General features: G+C 47.4%; 1 protein-coding gene across 2 annotated transcripts in view; it reads right to left on the reverse strand.

The window, feature by feature from the left end:
- JAZF1 (JAZF zinc finger 1) overlaps positions 1 to 16,824 on the reverse strand; it is a 417,486-nt gene extending 400,662 nt beyond the window's left edge. Inside the window, exon 1 of one of the 2 annotated variants that reach the window (XM_068236061.1) lies at positions 16,287 to 16,824. In XM_068236061.1, coding sequence (XP_068092162.1) covers positions 16,287 to 16,404 — 118 coding nt within the window. In that variant the 5' untranslated portion in view covers positions 16,405 to 16,824. The remainder of the gene's footprint in view (positions 1 to 16,286) is intronic. The other variant, XM_068236062.1, reaches the window with a different exon arrangement.
- Positions 16,825 to 17,078: the final 254 nt, after the last annotated feature.

The following is a 17,078-nucleotide window of genomic DNA, read 5'->3' on the forward strand; positions in this document are numbered from 1 at the left end:
CCAATCAGCGGCCGGGGATCGCTGTCACATGACAGCGGGGAGCTTGTTAGAGGCTGCACAGGACAGATCCATTCCTGTGCAGCCTCCGATCTCTCGGGCAGGGAGGGAGAAGAGGGGGGAATCTTGCGGTGGAGGGGGCTTTGAGGTGCCCCCCCCCCCCGCCACCCACAGCATGCAGGAGCGATCAGACCCCCCCCCCCCCCCCCCCAGCACATCATTCTCCTAGGGGAGAAAAAAGGGGGGCGATCTGGTCGCTCTGCCTGTCATTTGATCTGTGCTGGGGGCTGTAGAGCCCACCCAGCACAGATCTGAAAAAACAGCGCTGGTCCTTAAGGGGGGGGGGGTAAAGGCTAGGTCCTCAAGTGGTTAAGGCAACAAAGAAGTTCAGGAGTTCTTTAATAAGTTTGCTTATTGTCTCCTGTGCCCTGGAAATAGATTTCATCAATAGAGATGGACATTGAGATGCTAATACTTCTGAGCCCATGCAAATTTTATGGAAATGTATGCAGCTTGCAACTGGACCAGTCAAAGTCACCAGCTACTGCAGCATTCCACTGGTCCAAATCCAAATGCATAAAGTTGACATCAAATTTGCATTATCTCAAAATTATTATCTCATTGAGGGCTAATTTCCATGGGCATTTGAACTGTGTGCTCAGCAGGCAGTTACCAGGCAGCAGTGAGCAGTTACCAGGCAGTAGCAAGCAGTTGTGAGTGTTTGGCCTCTTTTCCACGGCAGTTGATAGGCAGTGAAATGCCTCTCAAACTCTCACAACTGTGTGCTGCTGCCTGGTGACTGCTCACTGCTGCCTGGCAACTACATACTGAGCACACAGTTCAACTGTCTGTGGAAAAGAGGCCTCAAGCCTGGAACCCACTGGAGCGTTGTTGTTTTTTTTAAGCGTTTAGGGAGCGCTTTAAATTGCTAGTGATTTCCCTAAACGCTCTGCCAATGTAAATGGATGGGACAGATTCCACTACAGTGATTGCGATTAAGCAATCTCAAATCTCAGGACATGCAGCATTTTGGGAGTGTTTCCATTCTAATGAATTGTATAGGAGCAGGGAAATTGCTCCCAAAATCGTTTGCAAAACGCTATCACAAATTGCTAGCGATTGCGATATCGCTTTTTGCGCTTTCTAGTGGGTTCCAGGCCTAAGAGAGGCTTTTTACTGCCTATCAACTGCTGGTGGATAAGGGGCCTGATGCTACGTACACACATGCGACAACGATCGTTCGTTGAGAACGACGAACAAACTTTTAATTGATGAAAGAACGACCTATGTAAAGATAGTTTTAAAAGGTGTGTAACGATCTGATCGTTAGAACGACCGTTACATCATGTAAAGCAACTATTGCGCCTGCGCATAAAAATGAGAAGTTTCACAGAGAAATAGTGAAATGCGCATGTCAAGCCTAGTATGAACGACCGTTTCCAACGATGTACTACTTTTGCAAACGATCGTCGTTGGTTAAAATCCGCCGAGACAGAACTTACTTTTGTAGCGATTTGGCTCGTTCGTCGTTTGCCTTAATAGTCGGTGGTTCGTTTTTTGTAACGATCGTCGTTGGTAAAGATCGGGGAACGATCGTTACAAACGACTATAGTCGCATGTGTGTACGCACCTTTAGGCCTCTTGCACACTGCAAATCCGATTTGCGATTCCGATTTTTCCTGGATGCTATCAACACATTAAGAAAAACGCAGAAAAAACACAGCATGCAGGACTAATTCAAAATTGCAAAACGGAATCACATGTAGTGTGCAATAGACCTAATGGTGGCCACTAATGATCCAATCTTTTTCATCCAATCTTACCAAATCTAAGGGTAAATTGAGTGAATATATTGAATGATTAATGTAGGCAGTTCCCTTATATTACATAGAAATGGTAAGATTGGATGAAAAAGATTGGATCATTAGTGGCCACCATAAGGCCTAGTTCACCCTACACAATGCAAATGCAATCAGAGGGCTTGATTCACTAAACCGTTATAACTCAAATATCACACCTTATCAAAGTTAACATGCCTTATCAGAGTAGCATAGCGAGCGCTACGAACCCGCAGGGGCTCAGGGCAGGACGAGTGCCATTGCCAATTAGCAGGTATAAGTTCGTAGCACTCACTATGCTACTCTGATAAGGCATGCTAACTTTGATAAGGTGTGATATCAAGCCCAGTAAGCGATTGTGATTTTGCAAGGCGATTATTAAACAAATGTGTGCTTTTGCTCATTACAAAAAAAAAAAAAAAAAAAAAAAAAAAAAAGGTACAGGCAGCACGTTTTTAAATTTTCTTAAAGTGTACCCAAGCCAAAGCTCAGGTACACAAAACCAGATACTTACCCAAAGAGAGGGCAGCCTCAGAATCCTATTGAGGATTCCCTCTCTCTTCTAATGTCCCCCGTCGCTGAGTGTGGCCCGCTGGAACATTAGAGACAATGAATTGTCGCTGATCAGATCGGGGCCGTGCAGCTCCTCTTCCTTGTGCATGAACGCGCAATAGCCGACTGAGTCCGCCCGCACATGCGCAGTAAGCCAAGCCATGGGCTTCTAGTTATTGCGCATGAGCAGGCGGGCTCGCAAGGCTACAGCGCAGCCATTAATACGGAAGGGAAGCTGCGTGGCCCAGATTCGGAGGGGGGTTGCGCTCTGCAATGGGGGGCTGCCGACTAGAGAGGGAAGCCTCCATAGGATCCTGAGGCTTCCCTCTCTGCAGGGTAAGAGCTTGTTTTGAACCTCAAACTTCAGCTTGGGTTCACTTTAAAATCAAAATGTTGCAGTGAGAACACCCTCATAGGGTGGCACTGATGTAGCACTTTGCTGATTGCTGCACACAATTGCTCACAGTGTGAACAAGTCCTAAGGGCCCATTCACACTTGTGATCGCAATTGCCTAGCGATGTAGCATTTTGCTCATACTTGCGATATCACAGAGATTGCCATATGCGATTCTCATTCAGCAAATCGCGATTGCTCTAAAAATGCTGCATGCAGTGTGTATGCGATTTCCACAAATCGCAAATGCTGCACTGTGAATGATCCCATAGAGATATCGCCAGCCATCAGCAAACACTGGAAAAGGCAGAAAAGCGATCCAGTGTGAATGGGCCCTAGTGCATGGGGTCCACTAGGAATTGTAAACTCTAGCGCTTATAGTTTGTAACACTAATTTTGGAGCAATTTCCGCAGCGCTTAGAAGGAATGTGATTTCACCCGTGCATTTCTGCAAAGGCAATCATTTAGAAAATGCTGCAGGCCTTGCGATTTTTCGGTGAAAGCGCAAAGGCTGCAATTTCCCTAATGGAACCACTCTCATAGCGTTCCACTGTTGCAGTGCTTTGTCAATACCCAGCAATTCGCAAGCCCTGCAAAAGTGCTTGCAGTGGGTACCAGCCCATAGGCTAGGTTTACACTGGGACATTGAGTTGTAGAAGCTACAGAAGCAGGATCAAAATACAGTGGAGGGGAAAAGTGGCATTGTGCGGTATGTGTGCGTTATAATGCAGTGCAATAAATCTAATTCCTATATTTTCAGTGTGTGTTGCAAAAGCATTCCATAGAGAGTAGATTATTAAAATAAATGTATAGTCACATTGGAATGCTGATGCTCAGAGGAATAAAGATCTGACAGCACTTTACATGATAGCTCCACATTCCAGCATGGGAAACTCGAGATGTCATGGCCCAAGTCCCCCGCTCCTGTTTTCTGTACCTTACACTTGCTTTTAATTCAAATGCTTGTGCATAAATACCTCTGGAGGAGGTATGTGAATACCAAAACATTATTCATAGCTGCCTCACAGAGGTAAGCAGTACATATAATCAGGGGCTAGAATCAACAGTCAACGGTCTTCTGCCCCAACTCCATTCTGCTGTCCCTCTCTTTCTCTCTTAATACATCTTGTTCATTAAAGAGAACCCATAACCAAGAATTGAACTTCATCCCAATCAGTAGCTGATACCCCCTTTCCCATGAGAAATCTTTTCCTTTTCACAAATGGATCATCAGGGGGCTCTGTATGGCTGCTTTTGTGGTGAAACCCCTCCCACAAATGGTGTCAGGGCCTCACAGCACTGAGGTCGTGACATCACACTGTGAGAGCCTTGTTGCATTGTGGGAAATAACAGCTGTTTACAACTGCCAAAAAAGAAAGCAGCATCTCCTTCCAGTGACATCACCTGCCAGCAGTAAAAATATTACCATATGATAAATGTCATCATGTAGATTAGGGAGAAGAAAGATTTTACAAAGAGCAAACACTGACTAAATCATTTATACATAATTGTTGTAAAAATTAAGCTCTTTTTTTATTACATTATTTTCACTGGAGTTCCTCTGTAATTCTTCATGGCATATCTAAACAAGTGTGACTGGTGATGTGGTGAGGGTAAGAAATGTGATGTATTGGATGCATAACTGGGGATGTGGTGGGGTTATGACTGGAGGTATGGTGGGGTTGTGACTGGAGGTGTGGTAGGGTCATGAATGGTGATGTGATGGGGGCACAAATGGTGATATGGTAGAGTTATGAATGACAATATGGTGGGGGCATAACTGGTGATGTTGTGGCGTTGTGATTAGAGTTATAGTAGGGGCGTGACTGAAGGTGTGGTGGGGCATGACTGTAAGCATACCTGGGCGTGAACGGAAGTGTGGTGGGGTATGATTGGATGGGTCTGTTGCTCAAAGCGCTGGTAAATTTAGCAATTTCACGCCTATTAACACCAGGGAAGCAGCCGCACATTATGCTATTAGCGACAGAGCTGTGGAGTCGGAGTTGGAGTAATTTTGGGTACCTGGAGTCGATGGTTACATAAACTGTGGCGTCGGATGATTTTTGTGTCACAGCCCTTATTTGCGCAGCCAGGAAATGTGCGATACACTATTTCCTGATAGCGCAACGCGCTGCTCTCCTGGCTTTAGCACCAGTAAAATTTCCATGTGCTGCCTGCGCATTGTAAGTTTACCAGCACCTCCTGCACCAGGCTTGATCCACGCTGGGGGGGGGGGGGGGGGCAAGACTGGAGGACTGGCCAAAGTGTGTCTTTTGGACAAATATGTTTGTGGTGAAAACTGCCCCCTTTCTCATCCCAGTAGGGAAGTATACGAACCACACCAAAAACTAAACCACACCTCAGAGGATGTCCAGACACAAAGATCTGACCCTTGTAAACAAATGCCCCTCTAATTTACACTGGAAGTTATTAAGTGGTGTCATTGCCTCTCTACCCAAAGAAGTTTGGAGGTAGTCAAGGGGGGTGTAAGCTTCAGTTGCAGTCCCCCTCTGACTTGCTGACACCCCAATCCTGCCCACCAGAAACTTTGCCGAATGCCTACTTCCTAGCTCAATAGTGGCCAGCTTGCTAGACACAGACAGCTTGAGGTGTAGTCCCTCACATAAGAAAAAATATGGTTTTGGCCCTAATGTGCATCAAAATGTGAAATTGGTCCTCCTACCTAGAACCAAGCCACTGAAGCCTTCATTGTTCCCCTTTACTTCACACTGGTAGTTGTAAACAATTGTGAGGTGATTGGATGTGCTTCTGATGTGGCATGGAGGCTTTCAAGGGGAGGGTCAGGAGGCTTTAAAGTGCCTCCTATAAGGAAGGTTCATAACGAAATATGCCGTTGGGTGGCCCGAATATCACTACTTAGCAACAGAGTGCTGCTTCTCTGGTCTCCACCCCATACAACATGTGCCATGTTCTCCTTGGACTGGATGCATCTGCCACATTTTTCAGTTCCCGGGAGTGTCTCTCTTCCACATGCTTAGTGCCCTTTAACAGTCTATGACCCTGATGTGAGAAACCCAACAGTGACCATTAGAAGTCCTGTCCTCAGCTTTCAGAAGCTCCACCCCCGTTCTACTTCCTTATTTTGGGTAGACAAGAATTCCACTTACTCTTCAAAAGATTACATAAAGCAACAGAATGTGCTAAACAAAAGTTTTCCCCAAGCTACATCAGTTGCAATTAATTTTTGAACATAGTGCTCTCTTGATAACATCATGCTTTAAAAAGTTGATGAAAACAGCATTTCTGCTATTGAAAACACTGAGTACCATGAGATCAGTTGATGTGAACTTTTAAAAGGCTATTTTCCTACCCCCTGCTATGTTAACAATGAATGATAAGCAGGTTCTGTCCAATATTTTGTTTTACAATCTTCAAGCTAAAATTGGTGTAGGGGAGCACCCAAGGAAAAAGGACCTTGGTTTGCCACAGCTGTAGTCACAGTGAGCGACTATGTGAAATACAACTCACAAGTTCAAGCATGGCACCTCCACTGTTAAAAATAGCTCTTTATTCAAAAACTATTCAAATGACAATGGGCTCTATTCTCAAAGACTTCCCGCATGCGGTAAAGTACATGCGGGAAGTTTGCACCCAAAATACCGTCAAGTTGACATTCTCAAAATGTTCCGCATGTTTTTTCCGCATGCGGAAAAAGTGTGATAAAAGTGCGGGATTCATGCGGGAAAATTTCTGCAAAAGTCGGTATTTTCCGCAATAAAAGATCAATTCTCAAAAATGTTCAGGCGTATCATTTCGTCAATTACCGATTTTTTTATCACCTACAAGTAGTAGGTGATATATTCCGCATCCCATTGACTTTAATGAAGTGTGGAGGCTTAAAGAGAATCTGTATTGTTAAAATCGCACAAAAGTAAACATACCAGTGCGTTAGGGGACATCTCCTATTACCCTCTGTCACAATTTCGCCGCTCCTCGCCGCATTAAAAGTGGTTAAAAACAGTTTTGAAAAGTTTGTTTATAAACAAACAAAATGGCCACCAAAACAGGAAGTAGGTTGATGTACAGTATGTCCACACATAGAAAATGCATTCATACACAAGCAGGCTGTATACATCCTTCCTTTTGCATCTCAAGAAATCATTATACACAGGCAGTGTGCATAGAGGGGCCAGGAGGGGGGAGATGCATCACAGAACCACAACACTGAAGAACTTGGCAGCCTTCCAGACACAGGCTGACAAGTCTGACAAGAGAGAGATAAGTTGATTTATTACAGAGATGGTGATAGTAGAACGTGCTGCAGTAAGCCAGAACACATTAGAATAGCTTTTGGAACTTGTAGGATGATAAAAAACAGGATGCAATTTTTGTTACGGAGTCTCTTTAAGGGCTGTGCTTGCTGGACTTTAACTTTTTTTTTTTAAACACTTTTTCATGCGACCTTTTTACCGCATCATTCCCGCATGAATAATGGCTGTTTCCGCATCTTTTTTCCCGCATGCGGAAAACATGCGGAAAATATTAGTGAATGTGGAAAAAATGCGGAGTTTACCGCTGGCGGGAATATAGCGGTAAAATTTTGCGGAAAATGTGTCTCTTTGAGAATAGAGCCCATTATGTCAATGAAATGGCCACAATTGTACTAGGAGGTGACAGCCTTAGGCCTCTTTTCCACGGACTCTTGATAGGCAGTGAAATGCCTCTCAAACTCTCCCAACTACTCACTGCTGCCTGGTAACTGCTCACTGCTGCCTGGTAACTACTTGCTGAACACACAGCTCAACAGTCTGTGGAAAAGAGGCCTTAAGGCTCATACACACATCAGACTATAGTCTTTGGAAAATGAAAGATCACAGACCAATCTTACCACCCTTCATGTAGTATGAGAGCCATACTCTACACAGTCTTTTCTATGGAGCTGAACTCCACGTCAGAAAAAAATCTTTGCAAGATGCTGCACACACAGATGCTGTACAGACACAAAAGATCAGTATCTGCAAAAGATCTGTTCCTGCCAAAAATCCATTCCTGCAAATTGCAATGATAGTCTATGAGATCTGCAGATCATTATACACACATGATTTAACTGACATTCATCTGCAGATCCGCAGATCTGAAAATCCATCCTGGTGGATCTGATCTGCAAATTAATGTCAGTTAAATCATGTGTGTATGATGATCTGCAGATCTCATAGACTATCATTGCAATTTGCAGGAATGGATTTTTGGCAGGAACAGATCTTTTGCAGATACTGATCTTTTGTGTCTGTGCAGCATCTTGCAAAGATTTTTTTCTGATGTGGAGTTCAGCTCCATAGAAAAGACTGTGTAGAGTATGGCTCTTATACTACATGAAGGGTGGTAAGATTGGTCTGTGATCTTTCATTTTCCAAAGACTATAGTCTGATGTGTGTATGTGGCCTTACACTTGTGGTCAATCTTAAAGCTGCAATGCAAATGAGTCAGCCAGCAGGTTAGAAAAAGTGCTTAAACTTAAAGACCACACAAGCCTCGGAAGTAGCTAGGTTCACACCACAGTGTAACGGTCGTAAGGTCGCGCACCCTCTGGCGCCCACAGCTGCCTCCCCTCCTCAGCAGACCTGCCACGATAAGTACACTGCCTGTTTATTTATCTGCAAGTTGTCAAGAACTGTTATGCACTAGACAAATTTACTGTATGTTTGCAAGCACATCATTAAAAGCTACAGTGCCAAGCTTTTTTTCTTCTTGAATTTTGAACATTGTGGTCTATATGGTTTGAGCACGTAGCTTGCTGCTGAGGTTTACCTATATAAAGTCTGACTTAGGACGCCCTGTGTACATTGCAGCAGTCAATCTGAGTGCCTGCCAGCTATCTACCATTATTGAATACAGTCTAGATTGGCATTTGTAGGTACATGTTCAAGGATTACCAGGTTCCATCCCTCCTAACACACCCTTGCCCTGGCGGTCATACAAGGATCCCACGCACCTGAAGTACCAACAACATGGCTTCTAAGGACAAAAGACAAGACTGCAATTTTCTTCTGGCAGACCTATGATGACTATACCCCATTTTGAATACCAGCTTCATAAAAAGTCAAACTTTTGATAAACACACTCCATGCTCTGTAATGGGAAATGAAGCATGAAATGCTGAAATCTATTGAAAATCGATGCTATGTGTGTGGCAGGAATTGATACCTCTCTGATCAGATTCCAACTGGAGAAGGATCAATCATTTTGCCACATGTGGTGGAAATCGATTAGCATTTGGCTAGCTTTAAGCAGGACATACCCACATTTATTTTACCACTCAGTTCCTGGTAGGTTAGATCACTCTGATCGAATCTGCAGGAAACCTATAGTGCAGTTGAGTCATCATTTGCAATATTGATTTTTGGTAAAAAAAAAAAAAAAAAAGAGATCATGAATGAAGTTACTGATCGGACACAAAATATCGCCCGGGGCAATGGCAGCAGATCAACAGCCCTTAGCATTCCACTGTACTGAACAGTGCAAAGTTGCTGTTCAATAGATTTTCAATAGTTTTCATTCTGCAATCTATGTGCAGTGTGTAGAGGGATTCAATGCCCATCTGATCAGATTCAGATCAGAGAGGGATTGATCTCTTTGCATTGGGTGCCATTCTATGCATGACCACAACTTCCAGGAGTCTGTTGGGGCTTCTTCAGAAGAAGTTGAGCGCACCCTTAGTTCTCAAGTGCTTTGAGTCCAACAGGAGAAACGAGATTTCTGATAACTTCTATACAAAATCGATCAGAAAAACGAAATTATCGATTTGACTGTCAATCTGATGGGAAATTGCATCATGTGTACTATGCATAAGGCTAAAAGTATTGGAAGCAGAGGATCAGCAGAGCTGTCAAGCAACTGGTATTGTTTAAGAGGAAATAAAGATGGCAGCCTCCATATCCATCTCAGAACAACCAAGTTTAAAGAGGCATCCAAAATTAGATAAAACAGAGTTAAAAAAAAAATAAAAAAATAAGAGGTGGCTTACCTCTCAGATGACACAATTTGTGAAAAAGAGATCAATATTTAAGCGCAGGCAACGTGTTTCGTGGGTGCATGCCCACTTCATCATGCCATTAACAGTGCCAAAACCATCAAGCCTCCAAACTAGGAGCGCCTCTCTGATGTTCTCCACCTGCTCTGTGTGGTTGGTTGCCCCCTCATGCAACCCCACCTTTGTGAGTATATGACCTGCAGAAAGCTTATTCTTCTATTAAATCTAGTGACATATTGCACTATTGGGTTCCCGTTCTCTGTGTTTTTTCCCCACGGTGTTCTTCACCCACCCCCGATTCCATATCCATCCCAGTTCAGGTTTAGGCTGCCATATTTATTTCTTTTCAAATAATACCAGTTGCCTGGCAGTCCTGCTAAACTTTCTGGCATCAGTAGTGTCTGAATCACAAACCTGAAACAAACATGCCGCTGATCTAGTCAGACTTCAGTCAAAACAACTCCTGGCAGAGGAGAAGCAGAAAAGCCAGGCAACTCAGGTTCCCTTTGTGAGTTCACAACTGCAAGAACATTATATATGGAAAGTAGAAATGCAACCTCTATTGTAAACCATTCTGCAGTATAGCATGGCAAACTGTCAGTAGGTATCCTGCTGTGACATCAAATAATTCTGCATAATGCCTCTTTTCAATAGACAGTTGAACTGTGTGCTCAGCAAGCTATCAACTGTCTGTGGAAAAGAGGCCTAAGAGTGATTCAGGTACTATGCTATAGAGTCCAGCAGTGGTCAGCAGGGAATTCACATGCATGGCAGCAATACTTCTTTTACGCCCATTGCAGCTACACGTCCAGCAGTGATCATGACTGAATACGATATATGTGCATGGAAGCTAAACTTCCAGAAGTGATGATCAGTGAATTGCACTAGCATGGCAGCTATAGTGTCATCATACCCATGATAGTAAGGCCTCTTTTCCATGGACTGTTAGGCAGTGAAATGCCTCTCAAACTTTCACAACTGCTTGTTGCTGCCCGAAAACGGCTCACTACTGCCTGGTAACTGCTTTCTAAACACACAGCTCAACAGTCCGTGGAAAAAAAGGCCTTATGGCTGTTTTCCACGGGCAGTTGAACTGTGTGCTCAGCAAGCAGTTACCAGGCAGCAGTGAGCAGTTACAAGAGTTTGAGCGGCATTTCACTGCCTAAACAAATACCTGTGGAAAAGAGGCCTTTTCCATGGGCAGTTGATAGGCAGTGAAATGCCAGTCAAACTCTGGTAACTGCTCACTGCTGACTGGTAACTGCTTGCCGCTGCCTGGTAACTGCTCGCTGAGCGCACAGTTCAACTGCCCGTGGAAAAGAGGCCTTAGGGCCCTTTTCCACAGGCGGCTGAACTGTGCACTCAGTGAGCAGTTGCCAGGCAGCAGCAAAATGCTGTGAGAGTTCGACAGTTATTTCACTGCCTATCAATTGCTCGTGGAAAAGGGCCCTAAGGGTCCCTTTCCACCGGCAGTTGAACTGTGTGTTCAGCAGGTAGTTGAACTGTGCGCTCAGCAAGCAGTTATCAGGCAGCAGCAAGTAGTTGCCAGGCAGCTGTGAGATTTCGACAGTCTTTCCACTGCCTATCAACTGCTCCTAGAAAAGGTACCATATACTTCCAGCCAGAAGCGGAATGAGATCCCGAGCAAGACAGTAGCTTTGGCTCCCCCTGCTTGTTACCTAGCTTTATTAGTAAGGTAGGGGAGTGACAGGGCCAGTGGAGGGGACAGCAAGGTCCCTGGACTGGACTACTACCAACCCATAAGCACTTGCCTAGGCTGCATTGTAGTTGATCTGGCTCTGCTTCCAGCAGTGATCATCACTGAATTCCCATACATGACAGCTTTAGGGCCCTTTTGCACAGGTGGCTGAATTGTGCACTCAGTGAGCAGTTACCAGGAAGCAACAAGCAGTTGCCGGGCAGCAGCAAGCAGTTGTTAGAGTTCAACAGTCTCTTCAATGCCTATCAACCGCTCGTGGAAAAGGGCCCTTCCAGCAGTCATCATCAGGGCTCATTTACACAGGCAGTTGGACTGTATGCTCAGCAGGCAGTTGCCAGGCAGCAGGGAGCAGTTATCAGGCAGCAGCAAACAGTTGCCAGGCAGCAAGCAGTTGTGAGAGTTTGAGAGGCATTTCACTGCCTATCAACTGCCCGTGGAAAAGGGGCCTCAGTGTGTGAAATGCATGGCATCTCAGAGCAGAAATTCAATTCCATGGAATCTTTTGTCACATGCATGGCAGCTATACTGCCAGCACTGAAATATATGCATGGTAGCTTTACTTCCAGCAGTGATCAGTAGTGAATATGCATGTATAGCAGCTATACTTCCAGCAGTGATCAGCACTGAATGCACATGCATGGCAGATATACTTCCAGCAGTGGCCAGCACTGGAATCACATGCATGGCAGCTATACTCCCAGCAGTGACCAGCACTGGAATCACATGCATGGCAGCTATACTTCCAGCAGTGATCAGCACTGAATGCACATGCATGGCAGCTATACTTCCAGCAGTGACCAGCACTGGAATCACATGCCTGGCGGCTATACTTCCAGCAGTGACCAGCACTGGAATCACATGCATGGCGGCTATACTTCCAGCAGTGACCAGCACTGGAATCGCATGCATGGCAGCTATACTTCCAGCAGTGATCAGCAGTGAATGTGCATGCATAGCAGCTATACTTCCAGCAGTGAATGTGCATGCATAGCAGCTATACTTCCAGCAGTGATCAGCACTGGAATCTCATGCATAGCAGCTACACTTCTAGCAGTGTTCAGCACTGAATGCACATGCATGGCAGCTATATTTCCAGTAGTGATCAGCACTGGAATCAGATGCATGGCAGCTATACTTCCAGCAGTGATCAGCACTGGAATCAGATGCATGGCAACTATACTTCCAGCAGTGATCAGCACTGGAATCAGATGCATGGCAACTATACTTCCAGCAGTGATCAGCACTGGAATCAGATGCATGGCAACTATACTTTCAGCAGTGATCAGCACTGGCAGATTTAGGCCTCCTTTCCATGAACTGTTGAGCTGTGTGCTCAGCAAGCAGTTACCAGGCAGAAGTAAGCAGTTATCATGCAGCAACAAGCAGTTACTAGACAGCAGTGAGCAGTTGAGAGAGTTTGAGAGGCATTTCACTGCCTATTAGCAGTACGTGGAAAGGAGGCCTTAGGGCCCTTTTCCACGAGCAGTTGATAGGCAGTGGAAAGACTGTCGAACTCTCACAACTGCTTGCTGCTGCCGGTAATTGCTTGCTGCTGCTTGGTAACTGCTCACTGAGCAAGGAGTTCAGCCTCCCATGGAAAAGGGCCCTTAGAGCCCTTTCACATGAGCAGTTGATAGGCAGTGAAAAGACTGTTTAACTCTCACAACTGCTTGCTGCTGCAGCTGCCTAGTAAATGCTTGCTGCTGCTGGGTAACTGCTCACTAAATGTGCAGTTCAGCTGCTCATGTGAAAGGGCCCATACTTCCAGAAGTGATCAGCACTGAGGGCCCTTTTCCAGGAGCAGTTGATATGCAGTTGCTGCCTGGCAACTGGTTGTTCAGTGAGCAAGCTGCTTGCCACAGGGGGCCAAATTGTGCACTCAGTGAGCCGTTACCAAGCAGCAGTGAGCAGTTACCAGGTAGCAGAAAGTAGTGGCCACCAGGCAGAAGCAATCAGTTGTGAGAGTTCTACAGTCTTTTCAATGTCTATCAACTGCTCCAAAAGGGCAAAGCCTCTCAAACTCTCACAACTGTTTGCTGTTGCCTGGTAACGGCTCTGCTGCCTAGTAACTGCTTGCTGAGTACACAGTTCAACTGCCCATGGAAATGAGCAGCAAGCAGTTACCAGGCAGCAACGAGCAGCCTTTAAGCCGGAAGGAGGAAGTGCGCGCTGGTGAGTCTTGCAACGCATCCAATAGGCTGCGTGCGAGACGTGATACGCATAGAAGTCGGTGGAATTCTGAGCAGTTACCAGTCAGCAGTGAGCAGTTACTAAGCAGCAGCAAGCAGTTGCCAGGCAGCAGCAAGCACTAGAGTTGGGCGAACTGTTAGCGCAACTGCAGCCGAACTGTTCGGCTGCCCAACCTGTCATGTGGCTGTGGCTCTTACTACTTCCGGGTCGCAATGACCCGGAGTGGTACGTCTGCGCTGGCCCGGCGGAGCGCGTCCTAGATCGCGCTCCCGTTGCCGGGCACTCTCTGCGCATGTGTGTGACGTCACTCATGACGTCACACACATGCGCAGAGAGTGCCCGGCAACAGGAGCGCGATCTAGGACGCGCTCCGCCGGGCCAGCGCAGACGTACTACTCCGGGTCATTGCGACCCGGAAGTAGTAAGAGCCACAGCCACATGACAGGTTGGGCAGCCGAACAGTTCGGCTGCAGTTGCGCTAACAGTTCGCCCAACTCTAGCAAGCACTTGTGAGAGCTGTGTTTACCTATGTACTGTCACTCTCGCCGCTCCCCCCACCTCCTGCATAGCTCTGGTCCCCGCCCACGTCCCTTCCCTCCAATCAGCGGGGAGGGAAGGGACGCGGGCGGGGACTGGAGCTATGCAGGAGGCGGGGGAGCGGCGAGAGTGACAGTACATAGGTAAACACGACACGCTGCGTGTCGACAGCGCGGCTGTGATTTGTGGGGGCATAGCAGAGCGCAGGGGGAACTTAGGGGGGATTGAGCTAGCAACAGAGGCTGGGCAGTATAAGCAGACCCAGCCTCTGTGTGCAGATATCATTGTTAGAACCACACCTCGGGTTCTCTTTAATGTGCATGCATGGCAGCGCCAGCTACACTTCCAACAGTGAATGCTCATGCATGACAGATATACTTCCAGCAGTGACCAGCACTGGAATCACATGCATGGCAGCTGTAATTCCAGCAGTGACCAGCACTGCAATCACATGCATGGCCGCTACACTTCCAGCAGTGACCAGCACTGGAATCACATGCATGGCAGCTACACTTCCAGCAGTGACCTGCACTGGGATCACATGCATGGCAGCTATACTTCCAGCAGTGACCAGCACTGGAATCACATGCATGGCAGCTACACTTCCAGCAGTGACCAGCACTGCAATCACATGCATGGCAGCTACACTTCCAGCAGTGACCAGCACTGGAATCACATGCATGGCAGCTATACTTCCAGCAGTGACCAGCACTGAAATCACATGCATGGCAGCTATACTTCCAGCAGTGACCAGCACTGAAATCACATGCATGGCAGCTATACTTCCAGCAGTGACCAGCACTGGAATCACATGCATGGCAGCTATACTTCCAGCAGTGACCAGCACTGGAATCACATGCATGGCAGCTATACTTCCAGCATTGACCAGCACTGGAATCACATGCATGGCTGCTATACTTCCAGCAGTGATCAGCACTGGAATCACATGCATGGTAGCTATACTTCCAGCAGTGATCAGTACTGGAATCACATGCATAGTAGCTATACTTCCAGCAGTGATCAGTACTGGAATCACATGCATGGTAGCTATACTTCCAGCAGTGATCAGTACTGAAATCACATGCATGGCAGCTATACTTCCAGCAGTGACCAGCACTGGAATCACATGCATGGCAGCTATACTTCCAGCAGTGACCAACACTGTAATCACATGTATGGCAGCTGTAATCCCAGCATTGACCAGCACTGTAATCTCATGCATGACAGCTATACTTCCAGCAGTGACCTGCACTGGGATCACATGCATGGTAGCTATACTTCCAGCAGTGATCAGTACTGAAATCACATGCATGGCAGCTATACTTCCAGCAGTGACCAGCACTGGAATCACATGCATGGCAGCTATACTTCCAGCAGTGATGGCAGCTGCAGTCAGCGCTAGTGACCGGGCAGCCCAATGACATGTGACTAGGGGCAGGTAGAGCGGCCCGCTCCTGCTCATAACGGGCACTGGCTGGTCCTATATACCCGGGCGGCCCGCACACACCCCCTCCTCCTCCCCCTCCTCGGGCCTAGCCCCAGTACGACACAATCTCTAATGGCAGCAGCGGATATCATACTACACAGATCACGCAGCTGAGCCGCCCCCTGCCTCCATTTATTTATATATATATAGTGGTGTCTTCCTTCCTCCCCTGGCACAGCCTGTATACACAGCGCCGTCACCCACCCGGGGATGACAGGGGGACACCTCGTGCTCCTCCCAGCACTCCAGTCATCAGCACTACCCCGGGCATCCTGGGCAGGCAGAGGTGACAGCCCTGCACCCCTCCTGCCACCACCACACCTAGCAACACTGCATGACAGGAGAAGGGATGCCAATGGCTGCCCGCAGCACAGGGGTCGGGTGCCTGCAGCAAGGGGCGGACACTGTACCTAGGGGGGCTGCAAGTGGCAGATGTATAGACAGGAGGGGGAGGCGGCTAGGTGAGTGCATGTGATGCCTGCCTATGGCTGCTGGGACCTCCTGCACTGATAGCCCCTCACACACAGATGCCACTGACAGTCACCATGCATGCAGTGCATCGCTGCTGCTCCAGCACTCACCGATATGGTTGTCCTCGATGTGCTCGATCAGCTCGGCCAGGGTGGTGAAGTGGAGCCCGCATCCCCCGAATCGGCAGGCGTTGGAGAAGAAGGAGGCGGCGGCGATCCCTGTCATCATGGTGCGGTCATGGAGCTCCCGGCGTGCGGCGGGGGTGGTGAGTGGAGCCCGGCCGGACAGAGATGGAGGGAGAGAGGATGGCAGGCAGGCAGCAGCAGCCGGTGCTGGAGGAGAGAGGGAGGGATGGAGAGGGGGAGGAGGCAGAGTGCAGCGGAGGAGGCGGCTGGAGGGAGCAGCTGAGAGGAGGAGGAGAAGGAGGGGGACAGCCGCAGCTGGGACGGGAGGAGAAAGCCGAGCAGCGCACACAGCTGGACTGACAGCGGCCGCTCTTCTGTCACTCCCATCTACCTTCGCCTGATGCTGGTGACCTGTCCTGGCTGCTGGAGCTCCTTCTACCTTATCCAAAGCGTAACGTTATTCTTGCTTCCTGGTAACCTAACCGTGACCCTGGTGCCCATCCTTACGTCCACCTCCATCCCTGATGCCCAATGGAATTCCTGCTGATTCTCCTGGCTGGAGTCTGATTTCACAGCCCTTGTCATTCCTAATCCATCACTTTCCAGCGGTGTACCTGGTGCCTAACCCTAACTTTCTCTAGTTGACATTTAATTCTACCCTGCCCTAATCCTTGCCCCTCACCCCTACTGGTGCTTCGCCCTAATCTACCTTGCCTGATGCCAAATACAAAGGGGCGTGGTGAAAGATTTTGCAACTTTGACAGATTTTGCAGCCAG

This window comes from Hyperolius riggenbachi, chromosome 5, assembly GCF_040937935.1.
Source record: "Hyperolius riggenbachi isolate aHypRig1 chromosome 5, aHypRig1.pri, whole genome shotgun sequence".
NCBI lineage: Eukaryota > Metazoa > Chordata > Amphibia > Anura > Hyperoliidae > Hyperolius > Hyperolius riggenbachi.